Source organism: Prionailurus viverrinus, chromosome C1, assembly GCF_022837055.1.
Source record: "Prionailurus viverrinus isolate Anna chromosome C1, UM_Priviv_1.0, whole genome shotgun sequence".
In the NCBI taxonomy this organism is placed as follows: Eukaryota; Metazoa; Chordata; class Mammalia; order Carnivora; family Felidae; genus Prionailurus; species Prionailurus viverrinus.
Window position 1 is genome coordinate 172,231,848 of NC_062568.1, and position 19,667 is coordinate 172,251,514.

Genomic DNA, 19,667 nt, shown 5'->3' on the forward strand with positions numbered 1-19,667 from the left:
AAACAGTTTGCTTACGTTTTGTTTTGGTACAGGTTATTTAATAGTTTAGACACCCAACAACAGATATTTATTAAATGCCTATTAAATGCACAGCACTGTGGTAAATGCCAAAGGGAATACAGAGTCCATTATGTGTTGCTTTTATTTATTTATTTTAATTTTTATTTAATTTATTTTTTTAACTTGCATCCAAGTTAGCATACACTGCAACAATGATTTCAGGAGTAGATTCCTTAATGCTCCTTACCCATTTAGCCCATCCCCCCTCCCACAACCCCTCCAGCAACCCTCTCTTTGTTCTCCATATTTAAGAGTCTCTTATGTTTTGTTCCCCTCCCTGTTTTTATATTATTTTTGCTTCCCTTCCCTTATATTCATCTGTTCTGTGTCTTAAAGTCCTCATGAGTGAAGTCATATGATACTTGTCTTTCTCTGACTAATATTGCTTAGCATAATATGCTCTAGTTCCATCCACATAGTTGCAAATGGCAAGATTTCATTCTTTTTGATTGCTGAGTAATATTCTATTGTATATATATATACCACATCTTCTTTGTTTTTTTAAATAAGGGAAATTTTTATTCTGATTGTAAGTCTTTTTTTTTTTTAATGAAATTTATTGACAAATTGGTTTCCATACAACACCCAGTGCTCATCCCAAAAGGTGCCCTCCTCAATACCCATCACCCACCCTCTCCTCCCTCCCACCCCCCATCAACCCTCAGTTTGTTCTCAGTTTTTAAGAGTCTCTTATGCCTTGGCTCTCTCCCATTCTAACCTCTTTTTTTTTTTTTTCCTTCCCCTCCCCCATGGGTTCCTGTTAAGTTTCTCAGGATCCACATAAGAGTGAAACCATATGGTATCTGTCTTTCTCTGTATGGCTTATTTCACTTAGCATCACACTCTCCAGTTCCATCCACGTTGCTACAAAAGGCCATATTTCATTTTTTCTCATTGCCACGTAATATTCCATTGTGTATATAAACCACAATTTCTTTATCCATTCATCAGTTGATGGACATTTAGGCTCTTTCCATAATTTGGCTATTGTTGAGAGTGCTGCTATGAACATTGGGGTACAAGTGGCCCTATGCATCGGTGCTCCTGTATCCCTTGGATAAATTCCTAGCAGTGCTATTGCTGGGTCATAGGGTAGGTCTATTTTTAATTTTCTGAGGAACCTCCACACTGCTTTCCAGAGCGGCTGCACCAATTTGCATTCCCACCAACAGTGCAAGAGGGTTCCCGTTTCTCCACATCCTCTCCAGCATCTATAGTCTCCTGATTTGTTCATTTTGGCCACTCTGACTGGCGTGAGGTGATACCTGAGTGTGGTTTTGATTTGTATTTCCCTGATAAGGAGCGACGCTGAACATCTTTTCATGTGCCTGTTGGCCATCCGGATGTCTTCTTTAGAGAAGTGTCTATTCATGTTTTCTGCCCATTTCTTCACTGGGTTATTTGTTTTTTGGGTGTGGAGTTTGGTGAGCTCTTTATAGATTTTGGATACTAGCCCTTTGTCCGATGTGTCATTTGCGAATATCTTTTCCCATTCCGTTGGTTGCCTTTTAGTTTTGTTGGTTGTTTCCTTTGCTGTGCAGAAGCTTTTTATCTTCATAAGGTCCCAGTAATTCACTTTTGCTTTTAATTCCCTTGCCTTTGGGGATGTGTCGAGTAAGAGATTGCTACGGCTGAGGTCAGAGAGGTCTTTTCCTGCTTTCTCCTCTAAGGTTTTGATGGTTTCCTGTCTCACATTTAGGTCCTTTATCCATTTTGAGTTTATTTTTGTGAATGGTGTGAGAAAGTGGTCTAGTTTCAACCTTCTGCATGTTGCTGTCCAGTTCTCCCAGCACCATTTGTTAAAGAGGCTGTCTTTTTTCCATTGGATGTTCTTTCCTGCTTTGTCAAAGATGAGTTGGCCATACGTTTGTGGGTCTAGTTCTGGGGTTTCTATTCTATTCCATTGGTCTATGTGTCTGTTTTTGTGCCAATACCATGCTGTCTTGATGATGACAGCTTTGTAGTAGAGGCTAAAGTCTGGGATTGTGATGCCTCCTGCTTTGGTCTTCTTCTTCAAAATTCCTTTGGCTATTCGGGGCCTTTTGTGGTTCCATATGAATTTTAGGATTGCTTGTTCTAGTTTCGAGAAGAATGCTGGTGCAATTTTGATTGGGATTGCATTGAATGTGTAGATAGCTTTGGGTAGTATTGACATTTTGACAATATTTATTTTTCCAATCCATGAGCAGGGAATGTCTTTCCATTTCTTTAAATCTTCTTCAATTTCCTTCATAAGCTTTCTATAGTTTTCAGCATACAGATCCTTTACATCTTTGGTTAGATTTATTCCTAGGTATTTTATGCTTCTTGGTGCAATTGTGAATGGGATCAGCTTCTTTATTTGTCTTTCTGTTGCTTCATTGTTAGTGTATAAGAATGCAACTGATTTCTGTACATTGATTTTGTATCCTGCAACTTTGCTGAATTCCTGTATCAGTTCTAGCAGACTTTTGGTGGAGTCTATTGGATTTTCCATGTATAATATCATGTCATCTGCAAAAAGCGAAAGCTTGACTTCATCTTTGCCAATTTTGATGCCTTTGATTTCCTTTTGTTGTCTGATTGCTGATGCTAGAACTTCCAGCACTATGTTAAACAGCAGCGGTGAGAGTGGGCATCCTTGTCGTGTTCCTGATCTCAGGGAAAAAGCTTTCAGTTTTTCCCCGTTGAGGATGATGTTAGCTGTGGGCTTTTCATAAATGGCTTTTATGATCTTTAAGTATGTTCCTTCTATCCCGACTTTCTCAAGGGTTTTTATTAAGAAAGGGTGCTGGATTTTGTCGAAGGCCTTTTCTGCATCGATTGACAGGATCATATGGTTCTTCTCTCTTTTTTTGTTAATGTGATGTATCACGTTGATTGATTTGCGAATGTTGAACCAGCCCTGCATCCCAGGAATGAATCCCACTTGATCATGGTGAATAATTCTTTTTATATGCCGTTGAATTCGATTGGCTAGTATCTTATTGAGAATTTTTGCATCCATATTCATCAGGGATATTGGCCTGTAGTTCTCTTTTTTTACTGGGTCTCTGTCTGGTTTAGGAATCAAAGTAATACTGGCTTCATAGAATGAGTCTGGAAGTTTTCCTTCCCTTTCTATTTCTTGGAATAGCTTGAGAAGGATAGGTATTATCTCTGCTTTAAACGTCTGGTAGAACTCCCCTGGGAAGCCATCTGGTCCTGGACTCTTATTTGTTGGGAGATTTTTGATAACCGATTCAATTTCTTCGCTGGTTATGGGTCTGTTCAAGCTTTCTATTTCCTCCTGATTGAGTTTTGGAAGAGTGTGGGTGTTCAGGAATTTGTCCATTTCTTCCAGGTTGTCCAATTTGTTGGCATATAAGTTTTCATAGTATTCCTTGATAATTGTTTGTATCTCTGAGGGATTGGTTGTAATCATTCCATTTTCATTCATGATTTTATCTATTTGGGTCATCTCCCTTTTCTTTTTGAGAAGCCTGGCTAGAGGTTTGTCAATTTTGTTTATTTTTTCAAAAAACCAACTCTTGGTTTCGTTGATCTGCTCTACAGTTTTTTTAGTTTCTATATTGTTTATTTCTGCTCTGATCTTTATTATTTCTCTTCTTCTGCTGGGCTTAGGCTGCCTTTGCTGTTCTGCTTCTAGTTCCTTTAGGTGTGCTGTTAGATTTTGTATTTGGGATTTTTCTTGTTTCTTGAGATAGGCCTGGATTGCAATGTATTTTCCTCTCAGGACTGCCTTTGCTGCATCCCAAAGCGTTTGGATTGTTGTATTTTCATTTTCGTTTGTTTCCATATATTTTTTAATTTCTTCTCTAATTGCCTGGTTGACCCACTCATTCGTTAGTAGGGTGTTCTTTAACCTCCATGCTTTTGGAGGTTTTCCAGACTTTTTTCTGTGGTTGATTTCAAGCTTCATAGCATTGTGGTCTGAAAGTAAGCATGGTATAATTTCAATTCTTGTAAATTTATGAAGGGCTGTTTTGTGACCCAGTATGTGATCTATCTTGGAGAATGTTCCATGTGCACTCGAGAAGAAAATATATTCTGTTGCTTTGGGATGCAGAGTTCTAAATATATCTGTCAAGTCCATCTGATCCAATGTCTCATTCAGGGCCCTTGTTCTTTATTGACCGTGTGTCTAGATGATCTATCCATTTCTGTAAGTGGTATATTAAAGTCCCCTGCAATTACCACATTCTTATCAATAAGGTTGCTTATGTTTATGAGTAATTGTTTTATATATTTGGGGGCTCCGGTATTTGGCGCATAGACATTTATAATTGTTAGCTCTTCCTGATGGATAGACCCTGTAACTATTATATAATGTCCTTCTTCATCTCTTGTTACAGCCTTTAATTTAAAGTCTAGTTTGTCTGATATAAGTATGGCTACTCCAGCTTTCTTTTGGCTTCCAGTCGCATGATAAATAGTTCTCCATCCCCTCACTCTCAATCTAAAGGTGTCCTCAGGTCTAAAATGAGTCTCTTGTAGACAGCAAATAGATGGGTCTTGTTTTTTTATCCATTCTGATACCCTATGTCTTTTGGTTGGCGCATTTAATCCATTTACATTCAGTGTTATTATAGAAAGATACGGGTTTAGAGTCATTGTGATGTCTGTATGTTTTATGCTTGTAGTGATGTCTCTGGGACTTTGTCTCACAGGGTCCCCCTTAGGATCTTTTGTAGGGCTGGTTTAGTGGTGACAAATTCCTTCAGTTTTTGTTTGTTTGGGAAGACCTTTATCTCTCCTTCTATTCTAAATGACAGACTTGCTGGATAAAGGATTCTCGGCTGCATATTTTTTCTGTCTAGCACCCTGAAAATCTCGTGCCAATTCTTTCTGGCCTGCCAAGTTTCAAAAGAGAGATCAGTCACGAGTCTTATAGGTCTCCCTTTATATGTGAGGGCACGTTTACCCCTTGCTGCTTTCAGAATTTTCTCTTTATCCTTGTATTTTGCCAGTTTCACTATGATATGTCGTGCAGAAGATCGATTCAAGTTCCGTCTGAAGGGAGTTCTCTGTGCCTCTTGGATTTCAATGCCTTTTTCCTTCCCCAGTTCAGGGAAGTTCTCAGCTATTATTTCTTCAAGTACCCCTTCAGCACCTTTCCCTCTCTCTTCCTCCTCTGGGATACCAATTATGCGTATATTATTTCTTTTTAGTGTATCACTTAATTCTCTAATTTTCCCCTCATACTCCTGGATTTTTTTATCTCTCTTTTTCTCAGCTTCCTCTTTTTCCATAACTTTATCTTCTAGTTCACCTATTCTCTCCTCTGCCTCTTCAAGCCGAGCTGTGGTGGTTTCCATTTTGTTATGCATTTCGTTTAAAGCGTTTTTCAGCTCCTCGTGACTGTTCCTTAGTCCCTTGATCTCTGTAGCAAGAGATTCTCTGCTGTCCTGTATACTGTTTTCAAGCCCAGCGATTAATTTTATGACTATTATTCTAAATTCACTTTCTGTTATATTATTTAAATCCTTTTTGATCAGCTCATTAGCTGTTGTTATTTCCTGGAGATTCTTCTGAGGGGAGTTCTTCCGCTTGGTCATTTTGGATAGTCCCTGGCGTGGTGAGGACCTGCAGGGCACTTCCCCTGTGCTGTGGTGTATAACTGGAGTTGGTGGGCGGGGCCGCAGTCAGACCTCATGTCTGCCCCCAGCCCACCGCTGGGGCCACAGTCAGACTGGTGTGTGCCTTCTCTTCCCCTCTCCTAGGGGTGGGATTCACTGTGGGGTGGTGTGGCTCATCTGGGCTACTTGCACCCTGCCAGGCTTGTGATGCTGGGGATCTGGCGTATTAGCTGGGGTGGGTAGGCAAGGTGCTCGGGGGCAGGAGGGGCAGGCTTAGATCGCTTCTCCTTAGGTGATCCACTTCAGGAGGGGCCCTGTGGCAGCGGGAGGGAGTCAGATCCGCTGCCGGAGGTTTGGCTCCGCCAAAGCGCAGAGTTGGGTGTTTGCGCGGAGCGAGCAAGTTCCCTGGCAGGAACCGGTTCCCTTTGGGATTTCGGCTGGGGGATGGGCGGGGGAGATGGCGCTGGCGAGCGCCTTTGTTCCCCACCAAACTGAGCTCTGTTGTCAGGGGGCTCAGCAGCTCTCCCTCCCTTTGTCCTCCAGCCTTCCCGCTTTCCGAGCAGAGCTGTTAATTTATGACCTCCCAGACGCTAAGTCGCGCTTGCTGTCGGAACACAGTCCGCCCGGCCCCTCCGCTTTTGCAAGCCCGACTCGGGGGCTCTGCTTGGCCGGCGAGCCGCCCCTCCGCCCCGGCTCCCTCCCGCCAGTCCGTGGAGCGCGCACCGCCTCGCCGCCCTTCCTACCCTCTTCCGTGGGCCTCTCGTCTGCGTTTGGCTCCGGCGACTCTGTTCTGCTAATCCTCTGGCGGTTTTCTGGGTTATTTAGGCAGGTGTAGATGGAATCTAAGTGATCAGCAGGACGTGCGGTGAGCCCAGCGTCCTCCTAAGCCGCCATCTTGCCGCAACTCTCCTCCATTTTTGATTTTTTGAGGAACCTCCATAATTGTTTCCACAGTGGCTGCACCAGTTTGCATTCCCACCAGCAGTGCAAAAGAGATCCTCTTTCTCTGCATCCTCATCAACATCTGTTGTTGCCTGAGTTGTTAATGTTAGCCATTCTGACAGGTGTGAGGTGGTATCTTGTGGTTTTGATTTGTATTTCCCTGATGATGAGTGATGTTGAGCATTTTTTAATGTGTCAGGAGGCCATCTGGATGTCTTCTTTGGAGAAGTGTCATTCATGTCGTTTCTTCATTGGATTATTTGTTTTTGGGTGTTGAGTTTGATAAGTTGTTTATAGATTTTGGATACTAACCCTTTATCTGATATGTTGTTTGCAAATATCTCCTCCCATTCCATCGGTTGCCTTTTAGTTTTGCTGATTGTTTCCTTCGCTGTGCAGAAGCTTTTTATTTTGATGAGGTCCCAGTAGTTCATTTGTGCTTTTGTTTCCCTTGCCTCTGGAGAAGTGTTGAATAAGAAGTTGCTGCGGCCAAGGTCAAAGAGGTTTTTGCCTGCTTTCTTCTCGAGGATTTTGGTGGTTTCCTGTCTTATATTTAAGTCTTTCATCCATTTTGAATTTATTTTTGTGTATGATATAAGAAAGCAGTCCAGATTCATTTTTCTGCATGTCGCTGTCCAGTTTTCCCAGCACTATTTGCTGAAGAGACTGTCTTTATTCCATTGGATATTCTTTCCTGCTTTGTCAAAAATTAGTTGGCCATACATTTGTGGATCCATTTCTGGGTTCTCTGTTCCATTGATCTCAGTGTCTTTTCTTGTGCCAGTACCATACTGTCTTGATGATTATAGCTTTGTAATATAGCTTGAACTCTGGGATTGTGATACCTCCAGCTTTGGTTTTATTTTTCAAGATTACTTTGGCTATTCGGGGTCTTTCTATAGTTTTCAGTGTATAGATTTTTCACCTCTTTGGTTAGATTTATTCTTAGGTATTTTATGGTTTTTGTTGCAATTGTAAATGGGATCAATTCCTTGATTTCTCTTTCTTTTGCTTCATTGTTCATCTATAGGAATGCAACCGATTTCTGTGCATTGATTTTATATCCTGTGACTTTGCTGAATTCATGGATCCGTTCTAGCAGTTTTTTGGAGTCTTTTGGGTTTTCCATATGGAGTATCATGTCATCTGCGAAGAGTGAAAGTTTGACGTCCTCCTGGCCAATTTGGATGCCTTTTATTTCTTTGTGTTCTCTGATTGCTGAGGCTAAGCCTCCAATACTGTGTTGAATAATGGTGGTAAGAGTGGACATCCCTGTCTTCTCCCTGACCTTAGCGGGGAAAGCTCTCCGTTTTTCCCCATTGAGGATGATATTAGCGTTGGGTCTTTCATATATGGCTTTTATGAGCTTGAGGTATGATCCTTCTATCCCTATTGTCTTGAGGGTTTTTATCAAGAAAGGATGCTGTATTTTGTCAAATGCTTTCTGTGCATCTGTTGAGAGGATCATGTGGTTCTTGTCCTTTCTTTTTATTGATGTGATAAATCACATTGATTGTTTTGCAGATATTGATCCAGCCCTGCATCCCAGGTATAAATCCCACATGGTCGTGGTGAATAATTTTTTTAACATATTGTTGGATCCAGTTGGCTGCTATCTTGGTGAGGATTTTTGCATCCATGTTCATTAGGGAAATTGGTCTATAGTTCTTCTTTTTAGTGGGGTCTTTGTCTGGTTTTGGAATTGAGGTAGTGCTGACTTCATAGAAAGAGTTTAGAAGTTTTCCTTCCATATCTATTTTTTGGAACAGCTTTGAGGATAGGTGTTAACTCTTCCTTAAATGTTTGATAGAATTTCCCTGGAAAGCCATTTGGCCCTGGACTCTTGTTTTTTGGGAGAGTTTCGATTACTAATTCGCTTTCTTTACTGGTTATGGGTCTGTTCAAATTTTCTATTTCTCCCTGTTTCAGTTTTGGTAGTTTATATATTTCTAGGAATTTGTCCATTTCTTCCAGATTGCGCATTTTATTGACATATAATTGCTTATAACATTCTCTTATTATTGTTTGTATTTCTGCTGTGTTGGTTGTGATCTCTCTTCTTTCTTTCTTGATTTTATTTATTTGGGTCCTTTCCTTTTTCTTTTTGATCAAACTGGCTAGGGGTTTGTCAATTTTGTTAATTCTTTCAAAGAACCAGCTTCTGGTATCATTGCTCTGTTCTACTGCTTTTTTGGTTTTGATAGCATTGATTTCTGCTCTAATCTTTATTATTTCCTGTCTTCTGCTGGTTTGGGGTTTTATATGCTGTTCTTTTTTCAGCTCTTTAAGGCATGAGGTTAGGTTGTGTATCTGAGATCTTTCTTCCTTCTTTAGGAAGGCCTGGATGGCTATATACTTCCCTCTTATGGCCACCTTTGCGGCATCCCAGAGGTTTTGGGCTGTGGTGTTATCATTTTCATTGGCTTCCATGTAGTTTTAAATTTCCTCTTTAACTTCTTGGTTAGCCCATTCATTCTTTAGTAGGCTGTTCTTTAGTCTCCAAGTATTTGCTACCTCCCCAATTTTTTCTTGTGGTTGATTTCGAATTCCATAGCATTGCGGTCTGAAAATCACGGTATGATCTTGATCTTTTTGTACTTGTTGAGTGCTGATTTGTGTGCCAGTATGTGATGTATTCTAGAGAATGTTCCATGTGCACTGGAGAAGAATATATATTCTGCTGCTTTAGGCTGAAATGTTTTGAATGTATCTGTTAAGTCCATCTGGTCCAATGTATCATTCAAAGCCATTGTTTCCTTGTTGATTTTCTGTTGAGATGATCTGTCCATTGCTGTAAGTAGCATGTTGAAGTCCTCTAATATTATGGTATTATTATCAATGAGTTTCTTTTTGTTTATGATTAATTGATTTATATATTTGGGTGCTTCACATTTGGAGCATAACTATTTACAATTGTTAGGTCTTCTTGGTGGATAGCCCTCTTAATTATGATATAATACCCTTCTTCATCTCTTGATACAGTCTTTATTTTAAAGTCCAGATTGTCTGATGTAAGTATGGCCACTCCGGCTTTCTTTCGTTGACCACTAACACGTTAGATGATTCTCCATTCCCTTACTTTGAATCTGAAGGTGTCTTTAGGTCTAAAGTGGGTCTCTTGTAAACAGCATATAGATGGATCTTGTTTTCTTATCCATTCTGTTACCCTATGTCTTTGTTTGGAGCATTTAGTCCATTGAGATTTAGAGTGAGTACTGAAAGATATGAGTTTATTGGCATTATGTTTCTTGTAAGTATGTGTTGCTTTTAAAGAGCTTAGACTTGGATCTGTGCTGTCTAATATGGTAGCCACTATTTAAATTGAAATTAATTAAAATTAAAAATTAAATTCCTCATTTTTAGTAGCCACAACCCGAGTAGTGAGTAGTTACATGTGGCTGGTGGCTGCTGAATTGGACAGGCCAGATAGGCAACATTTCCATCACTGCATTGCTCTTGCACAGTTCTGCTCTAGATGGAAGTATGATATGTATAAAAATTGCCATAATTGGAAGCAGAATGTATTACATGCTGTAGTAGTAGGAAACAAAATGCAGGGCAAACAGTATTTTAACTGGGGTAGAACACAGGGATTGGAATTAATGATGTGGCATTTGAGTTGGACCTTGAACTTTTTTTCAGATCTAGGAGATTATACACAAAAGTGTAGGGTGTATAATTTCTTTGGGAGAATAATTGCCTTAGGTTTGGTAGAGTATAAGAAAGATAATTGAGGGAGAAAAGGCTATAAAGATATTTTGGGAAATGCCTTACATAATTTTATTCAACAAACACTTATGGTGAACCTGGGATAAACCTTCACTCAACAAATATTTTTTTAAATTATTTGCTGTGCCCAGATAAGTTAAAATTTTTGATGTAATAACATTTAGTTCCCCATTGTAATATCTCCCACTTATTTCCTATCCCACCCTCTTGCCAGGCAACCACTTACCTGCTTTTAATTGCTATCCATTAGTTTGCATTCTCTAAAGTTCTATGTAAATAGAATCACCTAGAATGTACTCTTTTTCTGAGTTGGAGTCCTGGCTTCTTTCATTTAGCATAATTATTTTGAGATTCATCCATGTTTTGTGTGTAAATAGTTTATTCATTTTTATTGCTGAGTTGTGTTCCATTATATGGAAGAGCCACAATTTGTTTACCATCTACCTGTTGATACAAATTTGGCTCATTTCTAAGTTTTGATTATTATAAATAAATCTGCTCTGTATATCTATGTGCAGGTCTGGGAATGGATGTACATTTTGATTTCTCTTAGGTAATACCAAGGCATTGAATAGGTGGTTTGTGGCACATTTTTCCCCCACAGCTTTGTTAAGATACAATACAGTACATTTGTTTTTATTTATTTATTCATTTATATGTCTTTATATGAGCTCATGGATATTTTATACTTTGGGTTATTATCTAATACTACTTTTTCTTTTGCTCAAATTGTTCCAGATTTGGCCATTGGGAATTCTTTCAGTTGGTTCCTGTGACTTATACTCTCATCAGTGTGCGGGGTTTTTTTTGTTTGCTTGTTCGTTTTATTTTTTATTTATTTTTTTTAGCACTTCCTTACTTTCTGGTACTACAAGATGCTCCAGGCTCATCATGTATGTTTTCTGCCCCAGTCCTAGAATTAGATATGTCTCCAAAGATCCTTGGTTCCTTTTATTGGAGAATGGTGTTAGAAACCAAGATCTGGATGCTAGCGTGCTTGCTGTTATGGGCTGTTGTTGCTTCTAGGCCCTCTCTGAGTGAGAAAATTAGGTATATGTACTAACTTAAATATATGCTTGTATCTATAAAAATTTCTATATGTGGCCATCTTATATTAAGTTAAACATGACTTTTGTACTGATGTCTCCAACTTGAATACATTACCACATGGCTCATTCAAGTCTCTTCTTTCTGCTTATCTGTAAATTTCCCACTCCAACAGTGAAAAAACTGGCCCCATCATCTGCTACCCATTTATTCAGTTGTTACATTTAAGTACACATGTATAACATTATCAGAACTATTATCTAATACCCCTATGGGAAATAACTTTTATCAACTATAGTACTTATGCATAGTCCCTTTTGCCCTTAGTCTTACAGTGAAGTGTGTGTTTCACTTTGAGTGAAATTGTCTTACACATGTAGATTCTTTTTGTCACAGCCTGCATTCCATCCTAGTCCCCAACCACCTAGATGATATTTTTAAAATTTGCCTACTGTAAAGTTCACTCTTTGTACTGCAAAGTTCTATGGATTTTGACAAGTGCATTGTATCCTGTATTTACCATTATGGTATCATAATGTTTTACGTTTTACTATTATCAGAATAGTTTTACCACTTTAATAATAATAAAAAAATCACCTGTAATTCAGCTATAGGTATACCTCAGAGATATTGTGGGTTGGGTTCCAGACCACCACAATGAAGTGAGTACCACAGTAAAGTGAATTAAGTGAATTTTTTTGTTTCCCACTGCATATAAAAGTTATGTTTGCACTACTCTGTCATCTATTAAGTGTCCAATAGCATTGTGTCTAAAGAAGAACAATGTATATACCTTGATTAAAAAATGCCTTATTGCTAAAAAATGCTAACCATCATCTGAGCTTTCAGCGAATCATAGTCTTTTTGTTTGTAGAGGGTCTTGTCTCAGTGTTAATGGCTGCTGACTTATCAGGGTGGCTATGACAATTTCTAAAATAAGACAGCAATGAAGTTTGCCACATTAACTCTTCCTGTTATGAATGATTTCTCTGTAGTATGTGATGCTGTTAGATAGCTATTTTTTTTAATGTTTATTTGTGGGGGAAGGGGCAGAGAGCGACAAGGGAGAGACAGAATCCCAAGTAGGCTCTGTGCTGTCAGCATAAAGCCCATTGTGGGTCCCAAACCCATGAACCATGAGATCATGACCTGAGCTAAAGTCAGACACTTAGCCAACTGAGCCACCTAGGTGCCCTTAGGTAGCTGTTTTATCTATAGTAGAACTTCTTTCAAAGTTGGAGTCAGTTTTATCAACTTAAGTTTATCAACTTTATCAACAAAGTTATGTCATATTCTAAATCCTTTGTTGTCATTTCGACAATCTTTGCAGCATCTTCAGGAGTTCAGAGAATCTATCTCAGTAAGCCACTTTATTGCGCTTCCATTAGAAGCAACTCCTCATCCATTCAAGTTATATCATGAGATTGCAGCAATTCAGTCACATCTTCAGGCTCCATTTCTTAATTCTAGTTCCCTTGCTCTCTGCACCACATCTTTAGTTACTTCCTCCACTGAAGTCTTGAACCCCTCAGAGTCACCCATGAGGGTTGGAATCAACTTCTTTCAGACTCCTCCTGTTTAGGTTTCTATTTTGATTTCTTCCCATGAATCACAGATGTTCTTAATGGCATCTAGAATAGTGATTCCTTTCCCAGAAGATTTTCAGTTTATTTTGTACAGCTCTAAAAGAGGAATCACTATGGCAGCTATAAACTTACAGAATGGATTTCTTTTTTTAAGTTTTTAAATTTATTTTGAGAGAAAGAGAGAGTGAGCAGGGGAGGCACAGAGGCGGGGGGTGGGGTGGGGTGGGGTGGGGAGAGAATCCCAAGCAAGCTCTGTGCTGAACTCAAAAACTGTGATATCATGACATTTAAATGACTGAGCCACCCAGGTGCCCCACAAAATAGATTTCTTAAATGATAAGACTTGAAAGTTTAAATGACTCCTGATCCATGGACTGTGGAATAAATGGATGTTGGCTTAGCAGGCATGAAAACATTAATCTTACTATAGATCTCTGCCAGAGCTCTTGAGTGCCCAGGTGCATTGTCAATGGAACATGTTGAAAGCAATTTTTTTTTTTCTGCATTATGTCTCAACAGTGGGCTTAAAATATTCAGTAAACCATGTTACAAACAGTTTTGCTGTCATCCAGGCTTTGTTCATTTATAAAACACAGGCATAGTAGATTACATAATTCTTAAACTCTAGGATTTTTAGAATGGTAAATGAACATTGGTTCCAACTTTAAGACTCCAGCTACATCAGCCCCTAACAAGATAGTCAGCCTGTCCCTTGAAGCTTTGAAGGCAGGCATTGACTTTTCCTGTCTAGCTATGAAAGTCCTAGATAGTATCTTCTTCCATTATAAGGCTGTTTTGTCTGCATTGTTTAGTGTGGCCACCTTCATTAATGATCTCAGCTAGATATAGTGGATCACTTGTTGCTTCACCTTGCACTTTTATGTTACTCAAATGGCTTCCTCTCTCTCTTTTTAAAAAATTTTATTTACATCCAAGTTAGGTAACATATAGTATAATAATGGTTTCAGGAGTAGAATTTAATGCTTCATCACTTACATATGTAACACCCAGTGCTCATCCCAACAGGTGCCCTCCTTAATGCCCATCACCCATTTAGCCCATCCCCCCCCCCCAGCACCCCTCCAGAGACTCTCAGTTTGTTCTCTGTGTTTAGGAGTCTCTTGTGGTTTGCCTCCCTCTCTGTTTTTATCTTCTATTTCTTTCCCTTATACTCGTCTCTTTTGTTTTCACTTTTTTTTTAATGTTTATTTTTGAGAGAGAGACAGAGAGAGAGACAAAGTATGAGTGGGGGAGGGGCAGAGAGGGAGGGAGACACAGAATCCAAAACAAGCTCAAGGCTCTGAGAGGTCAGCATAGAGCCTGACGTGGGGCTCGACCCCACGAACTGTGGGTTCATGACCCAAACTTACACACACACTGCACATCTTTATCCATTCATCAGTCAGTGGAAATTTGGGCTCTTTTTCTATAATTTGGCTATCGTTAATAGTATTGCTACAAACATTGGGGTGCCTGTGCCCTTTGAATCAGCATTTTTGTATCTTTTGGATAAACACCTACTGGTGCTTGGTCATAGGGTAGCTTTATTTCTAATTTTTTGAGGAACCTCCATACTATTTTTCAGAGTGGCTGCACTAGTTTGCATTCCCACCCACAGTATAAAAGTGTTCCCCTTTCTCCGCATCCTTGCCAACATCTTTTGTTTCCTGAATTGTTAATTTTAGCCATTCTCACAAGTGTGAGGTGGTATCTCATTGTGGTTTTGATTTCTGTTTCCCTGATGATGAGTGATATTGAACATCTTTTCATTTGTCTGTTAGCCATCTGGATGTCTTCTTTGAAAAAGTGTTCATGTCTTTTGCCCATTCCTTCACTGGATTATTTGTTTTTGGGTGTTGAGTTTGATAAGTTCTTTATAAATTTTGGATACTAACCCTTTATATGATAAGTCATTTGCAAATATCTTCTCCCATTCTGTCGGTGCCTTTTAGTTTTGTTGAATGTTCTTTTGCTGTGCTGAAGGTTTTTATAAACTTGATGAGGTCCCAGTAGTTCATTTTTGCTTTTGTTTCCCTAGCCTCCAGAGACATGCCTAGTAAGAAGTTGCTGTGGTCGAGGTCAAAGGGGTTGTTGCCTGTTTTCTCCTCTAGGATTTTGATGGTTTCCTATCTTACATTTAGGTCTTTCGTTCATTTTTAGTTTGTTTTTGTGTATGGTGTAAGTTCATTCTCCTGCATGTCACTGTCCAGTTTTCCCAACACCATTTGCTGAAGAGGTTATCTTTTTTCCATTGGTTATTCTTTCCTGCTTTGTCGAAGATTAGTTGGCCATACGTTTGTGGGCCCATTTCTGGGTTCTCTATTATTTCCTTGATTTGTGTGTCTGTTTTTTCACCAGTACCATACTGTCTTGATGATAACAGCTTTGTAATATAGCTTGAAGTCTGTAATTGTGATGCCTGCAGCTTTGGTTTTCTTTTTCAACAGGACTTTGGCCATTTAGGGCCTTTTGTTGGTTCCATACAAATTTTAGAATTGTTTGTTCTAGCTCTGTGAAGAATGCTGTTGTTATTTTGATAGGGATTGCATCGAATGTGTAGATTGCTTTGGGTAGTATTGACATTTTAACAATATTTATTCTTTTGATCCATGAGCATGGAATGTTTTTCCATTTCTTTGTGTCATCTTCAGTTTCTTCCATAAGCTTTCTATTGTTTTCATCATACATATCTTTTACCTCTTTGGTTAGGTATATTCCTAGGTATTTTATGGGTTTTGGTGCAATTGTAAATGGGATCGATTCCTTGATTTCTCTTTTTTTGCTGCTTCATTATTGGTGTATAGAAATGCAACTGATTTCTGTTAATTGATTTTATATCCTGCCACTTTGCTGAATTCATGTATCAGTTTTAGCAGTTTTTTGGTGGAGTCTTTCAGGTTTTCCATGTAGAGTATCATGTCATCTGCAGAGAGTGAAAGTTGACTTCTTCCTTGCTGATTTGGATACCTTTTATTTCTTTTTGTTGTCTGATTGCTGAGGCTAGGATTTCCAGCACTATGTTGAACAACAGTGGTGAGAGTGGACATCCCTATCGTGTTCCTGACCTTAGGGGGAAAGCTCTCAGTTTTTCCCCATTGAGGATGATATTAGCTGTGAGTCTTTCGTATATGGCCTTTATGATGTTGAGGTATGTTCCTTCTATCCCTACTTTCTTGAGGGTGTTTATCAAGAAAGGATGCTGTATTTTGTTCAGATTGCTGCTTTTCTTAAACCTCGTGAACCTCTGCTAGCTTCAAGCTTTTTGTTTTGCAGCTTCCTCACCTCAGCCTTCATAGAATTGAAGAGAATTAGAAACTTGCTCTGGATTAGGCTTTGGCTTAAGCGAATGTTGTGGCTGGTTTGATCTATTCAGACCCACTTATACTTTCTCCATGTCAGTAATAAGGCTGTTTCACTCTCTTATCATTCGTGTGTTCACTGGAGTACCACTTTTAATTTCCTTCAAGAACCTTTCCTTTGTATTCACAACTTGGCTGTTTGGTGCAAGAGCCTAGTGCTCAGCCTATCTTGACTTCTGACATGCCTTCCTTACAAGCTTTATTATTTCTAGCTTTTGAGTTAAAGTGAGAGACATGTGATACTTGTTTTCATTTGAACACTTAGAGGCCATAATAAGGTTATTGACTGGTCTAATTTCAGTAGCATGTTGTCTCAGAAAATGGAGAGCCCTAAGGAGAGGGAGAGAGGTGGGGGAAATGGGTGGTCAGTGGAGCATCCAGAACACACACAAAATTTATTAAGTTTGTCATCTTATGTGGGTACAGTTTATGGCACCCCAAGACAATTACAATGGTAGCATCAAAGGTCACTGAACATAGGTAATCATAACATATAATAATGAAAAAGTTTGAAATGTTGTGAGATTGATGGGGGGTGGGAGGGAGGGGAAGGTGGGTGATGGGTATTAAGGAGGGCACCTTTTGGGATGAGCACTGGGTGTTGTATGGAAACCAATCTGACAATAAATTTCATATATTGAAAAAAAATAAAAGTAAAAAACAAAAAAACAAAGATAGGAACAAAAAGAAAAAAAAAAGAAAAAAAAAAGAAATGTCATGAGAATTACCAAAATGTGACACAGACATGAAGTGAGCAAGTGCTGTTGGAGAAAAGGTGCTTGATAGACTTGCTCAGTGTAGGGTTGCCACAGAACTTCATTTTGTGAAAATCACAGTATCTGCAAAGGGCAGTAAAGCAAAGTGTAATAAAATGAGGTATGCCTGTATTCGGCTTGCAAACACAGATGCTACATTTGTTTTTCAAAAGTTGAATATTAGTTTAAATCATTACAGTAAATTACTCCTTTGTTCCTATTACTGTATTAACTCTTGGGGATGAGTCTAGAGGAGGAGATAGAAAAGAAAAACGATTACTCTTTTTATTTTTTTAATTGGTATTTGAATTTTTTTTTTAATCTTTATTTATTTTTGAGAGAGAGAGACAGACAGACAGACAGAGTGCAAGCGGGGGAGGAACAGAGAGAGAGGGAAACACAGAATCCGAAGCAGGCTCCAGGCTCCGAGCTGTCAGCACAGAGCCTGACACAGGGCTCGAACCCACAAGCTGTGAGTTCATCACCTGACCCGAAGTCGATGCTTAACTGACTGAGCCACCCAGGTGCCCCGGAAAAAGAGTACTCTTAAGAATATTTGGTCTTGGGGCGCCTGGGTGGATCAGTCGGCCGACTTCGGCTCAGGTCATGATCTCGCGGTCTGTGAGTTCGAGCCCCGCGTCGGGCTCTGTGCTGACAGCTCAGAGCCTGGAGCCTGTTTCAGATTCTGTGTCTCCCTCTCTCTGACCCTCCCCCGTTCATGCTCTGCCTCTCTCTGTCTCAAAAATAAATAAACGTTAAAAAAAAAAATTAAAAAAAAAAAAGAATATTTGGTCTTATGTGGAGAAATAATGTGAACATAAATGGAATACCTAGAAAATTAAATGGTTAGTACAAATTGGCAAGTGCTTTGGAGAACTAAGGAAATTAATTTAAGGAGAAGTCATTGAAGGCTGTGGTTGGGCAAAGCAGTTTATAGAAAAGATCTTGACCATGTATTTGAGGGAACTGCTAGGTTTGAATGGGTCAGGTACCTCACATAACAAGATGAGTATTGATTTAACAGGTAGGAAAAACAAGCATTTTTTGGGAGCGAGCAGAATGTCTGCAGAAAACAATATTAAATAATTTGTAGAAGTAAATATATTTTGCAGATATTTCATAGAGGGATGATCATGTGAAATGTACATAGACCTATAAAAAATATTTTTCTGGGGGCGCCTGGGTGGCGCAGTCGGTTAAGCGTCTGACTTCAGCCAGGTCATGATCTCGCGGTCCGTGAGTTCGAGCCCCGCGTCAGGCTCTGGGCTGATGGCTCGGAGCCTGGAGCCTGTTTCCGATTCTGTGTCTCCCTCTCTCTCTGCCCCTCCCCCGTTCATGCTCTGTCTCTCTCTGTCCCAAAAATAAATAAATGTTGAAAAAAAAAAAATTAAAAAAAAAAAATTTTTCTGTTCTCCCTCTGTCTCTTCCTTCCCTAGTAATATTTACAATTTTAAAGTCAGAGAAGTTAACAAATAATGAAATTAAAAAAATTTTTTTTAATGTTTTGTTTATTTTTGAGAGAGAGCAAGTGAGTGAGCATGAGCAGGGCAGGGGCAGAGAGAGAGAGGGAGTCACAGAATCTGAAGCAGGCTACATGCTCTGAGCTGTCAGCACAGAGCCTGATGCGGGGCCCGAACCCACAGACCATGAGATCATGATGAGCCGAAGTCAGACGCTTAACTGACTGAGCCACCCAGGCGCCCCACAAATAATGAAATTTTAAGTAAAGAGTTTAGGATAAAAAATGGATGACTTTTTCAGATTCTGTTTTCCTTACTTTTTTCCTTTTTCTTTTTTTAGATGAGTTATCACCACCCTTTTCTGAACAACACAACAGGGAGCAAATTTTAATTGGCTTGGAAAAGTTTATTCAAAAAGAATATGATGGTATGTCATATGTTAAAAATTGATTGTTTTTGTTATTATAGCCACCCAATCAGAGTTTCGTTTATTTTAAAAGTGTTCATTGAATGTTATGGTTAGGTACTAAAACAGGTGCTGGGAATATAGTACCAATACAAAAGGTGAAACCTGCTTTCATAAAACTTGTATTAAGAGGAGTAGACAGAGTCAACTAACAAACAGGTATACAATTTAATATCAGGAAATAATAAATGCTATTGAAGTACAGGAGTTGAAAGGATAGTGATGGAGTAGTTCTCTCTACTATTATGGTAGTTCTCTGATAAAGTCACATTTGAAGAGAGCCATGAATAATATGAGGGAGCAAGTTATATGAATGTCTAAGGAGAGAACATTCTAGAGAGAAAGAGTAGCAAGTACAAATACTCCAAGGTTGAATTATGTTTGGTATGCTTGAAGGCCATGCAGGAAGTCAGTGTGTCTGGAGTGGAGCTGTGAGGTAGACTGTAATAGAAAGATGAGGTCTGAGACGTAGTCTAGAGATTGAGTCATTAGGGCCTTATAGATGTTGGTAGAAGGACTTTGAATTTTGAGTGTCTAATGAGAAGCTTCTGGAAGGTTTTAACACTTAAGTGGTATGATCTGAGAGAGTAGAGTATGGGTCCATAAGAATAGAAGCAAGTGGAACATTTAAAAAGCTGTTGTATACATTCAGATGAGACATAATAACATCTGAAAGAGTCAATGAAAGGGGGTCAAATTTAGGAC

At 39.2% G+C, this 19,667-nt stretch overlaps 1 protein-coding gene across 15 annotated transcripts in view; it reads left to right on the forward strand.

The window, feature by feature from the left end:
- Positions 1-19,667, forward strand: part of TUT4 (terminal uridylyl transferase 4) — a 217,202-nt gene that overhangs the window by 161,687 nt on the left and 35,848 nt on the right. For all 15 annotated transcript variants that reach the window (XM_047869584.1, XM_047869590.1, XM_047869595.1 and 12 more), the window contains one exon: positions 18,837-18,923. In XM_047869584.1, the coding sequence (XP_047725540.1) occupies positions 18,837-18,923 (87 nt within the window). The remainder of the gene's footprint in view (positions 1-18,836; positions 18,924-19,667) is intronic.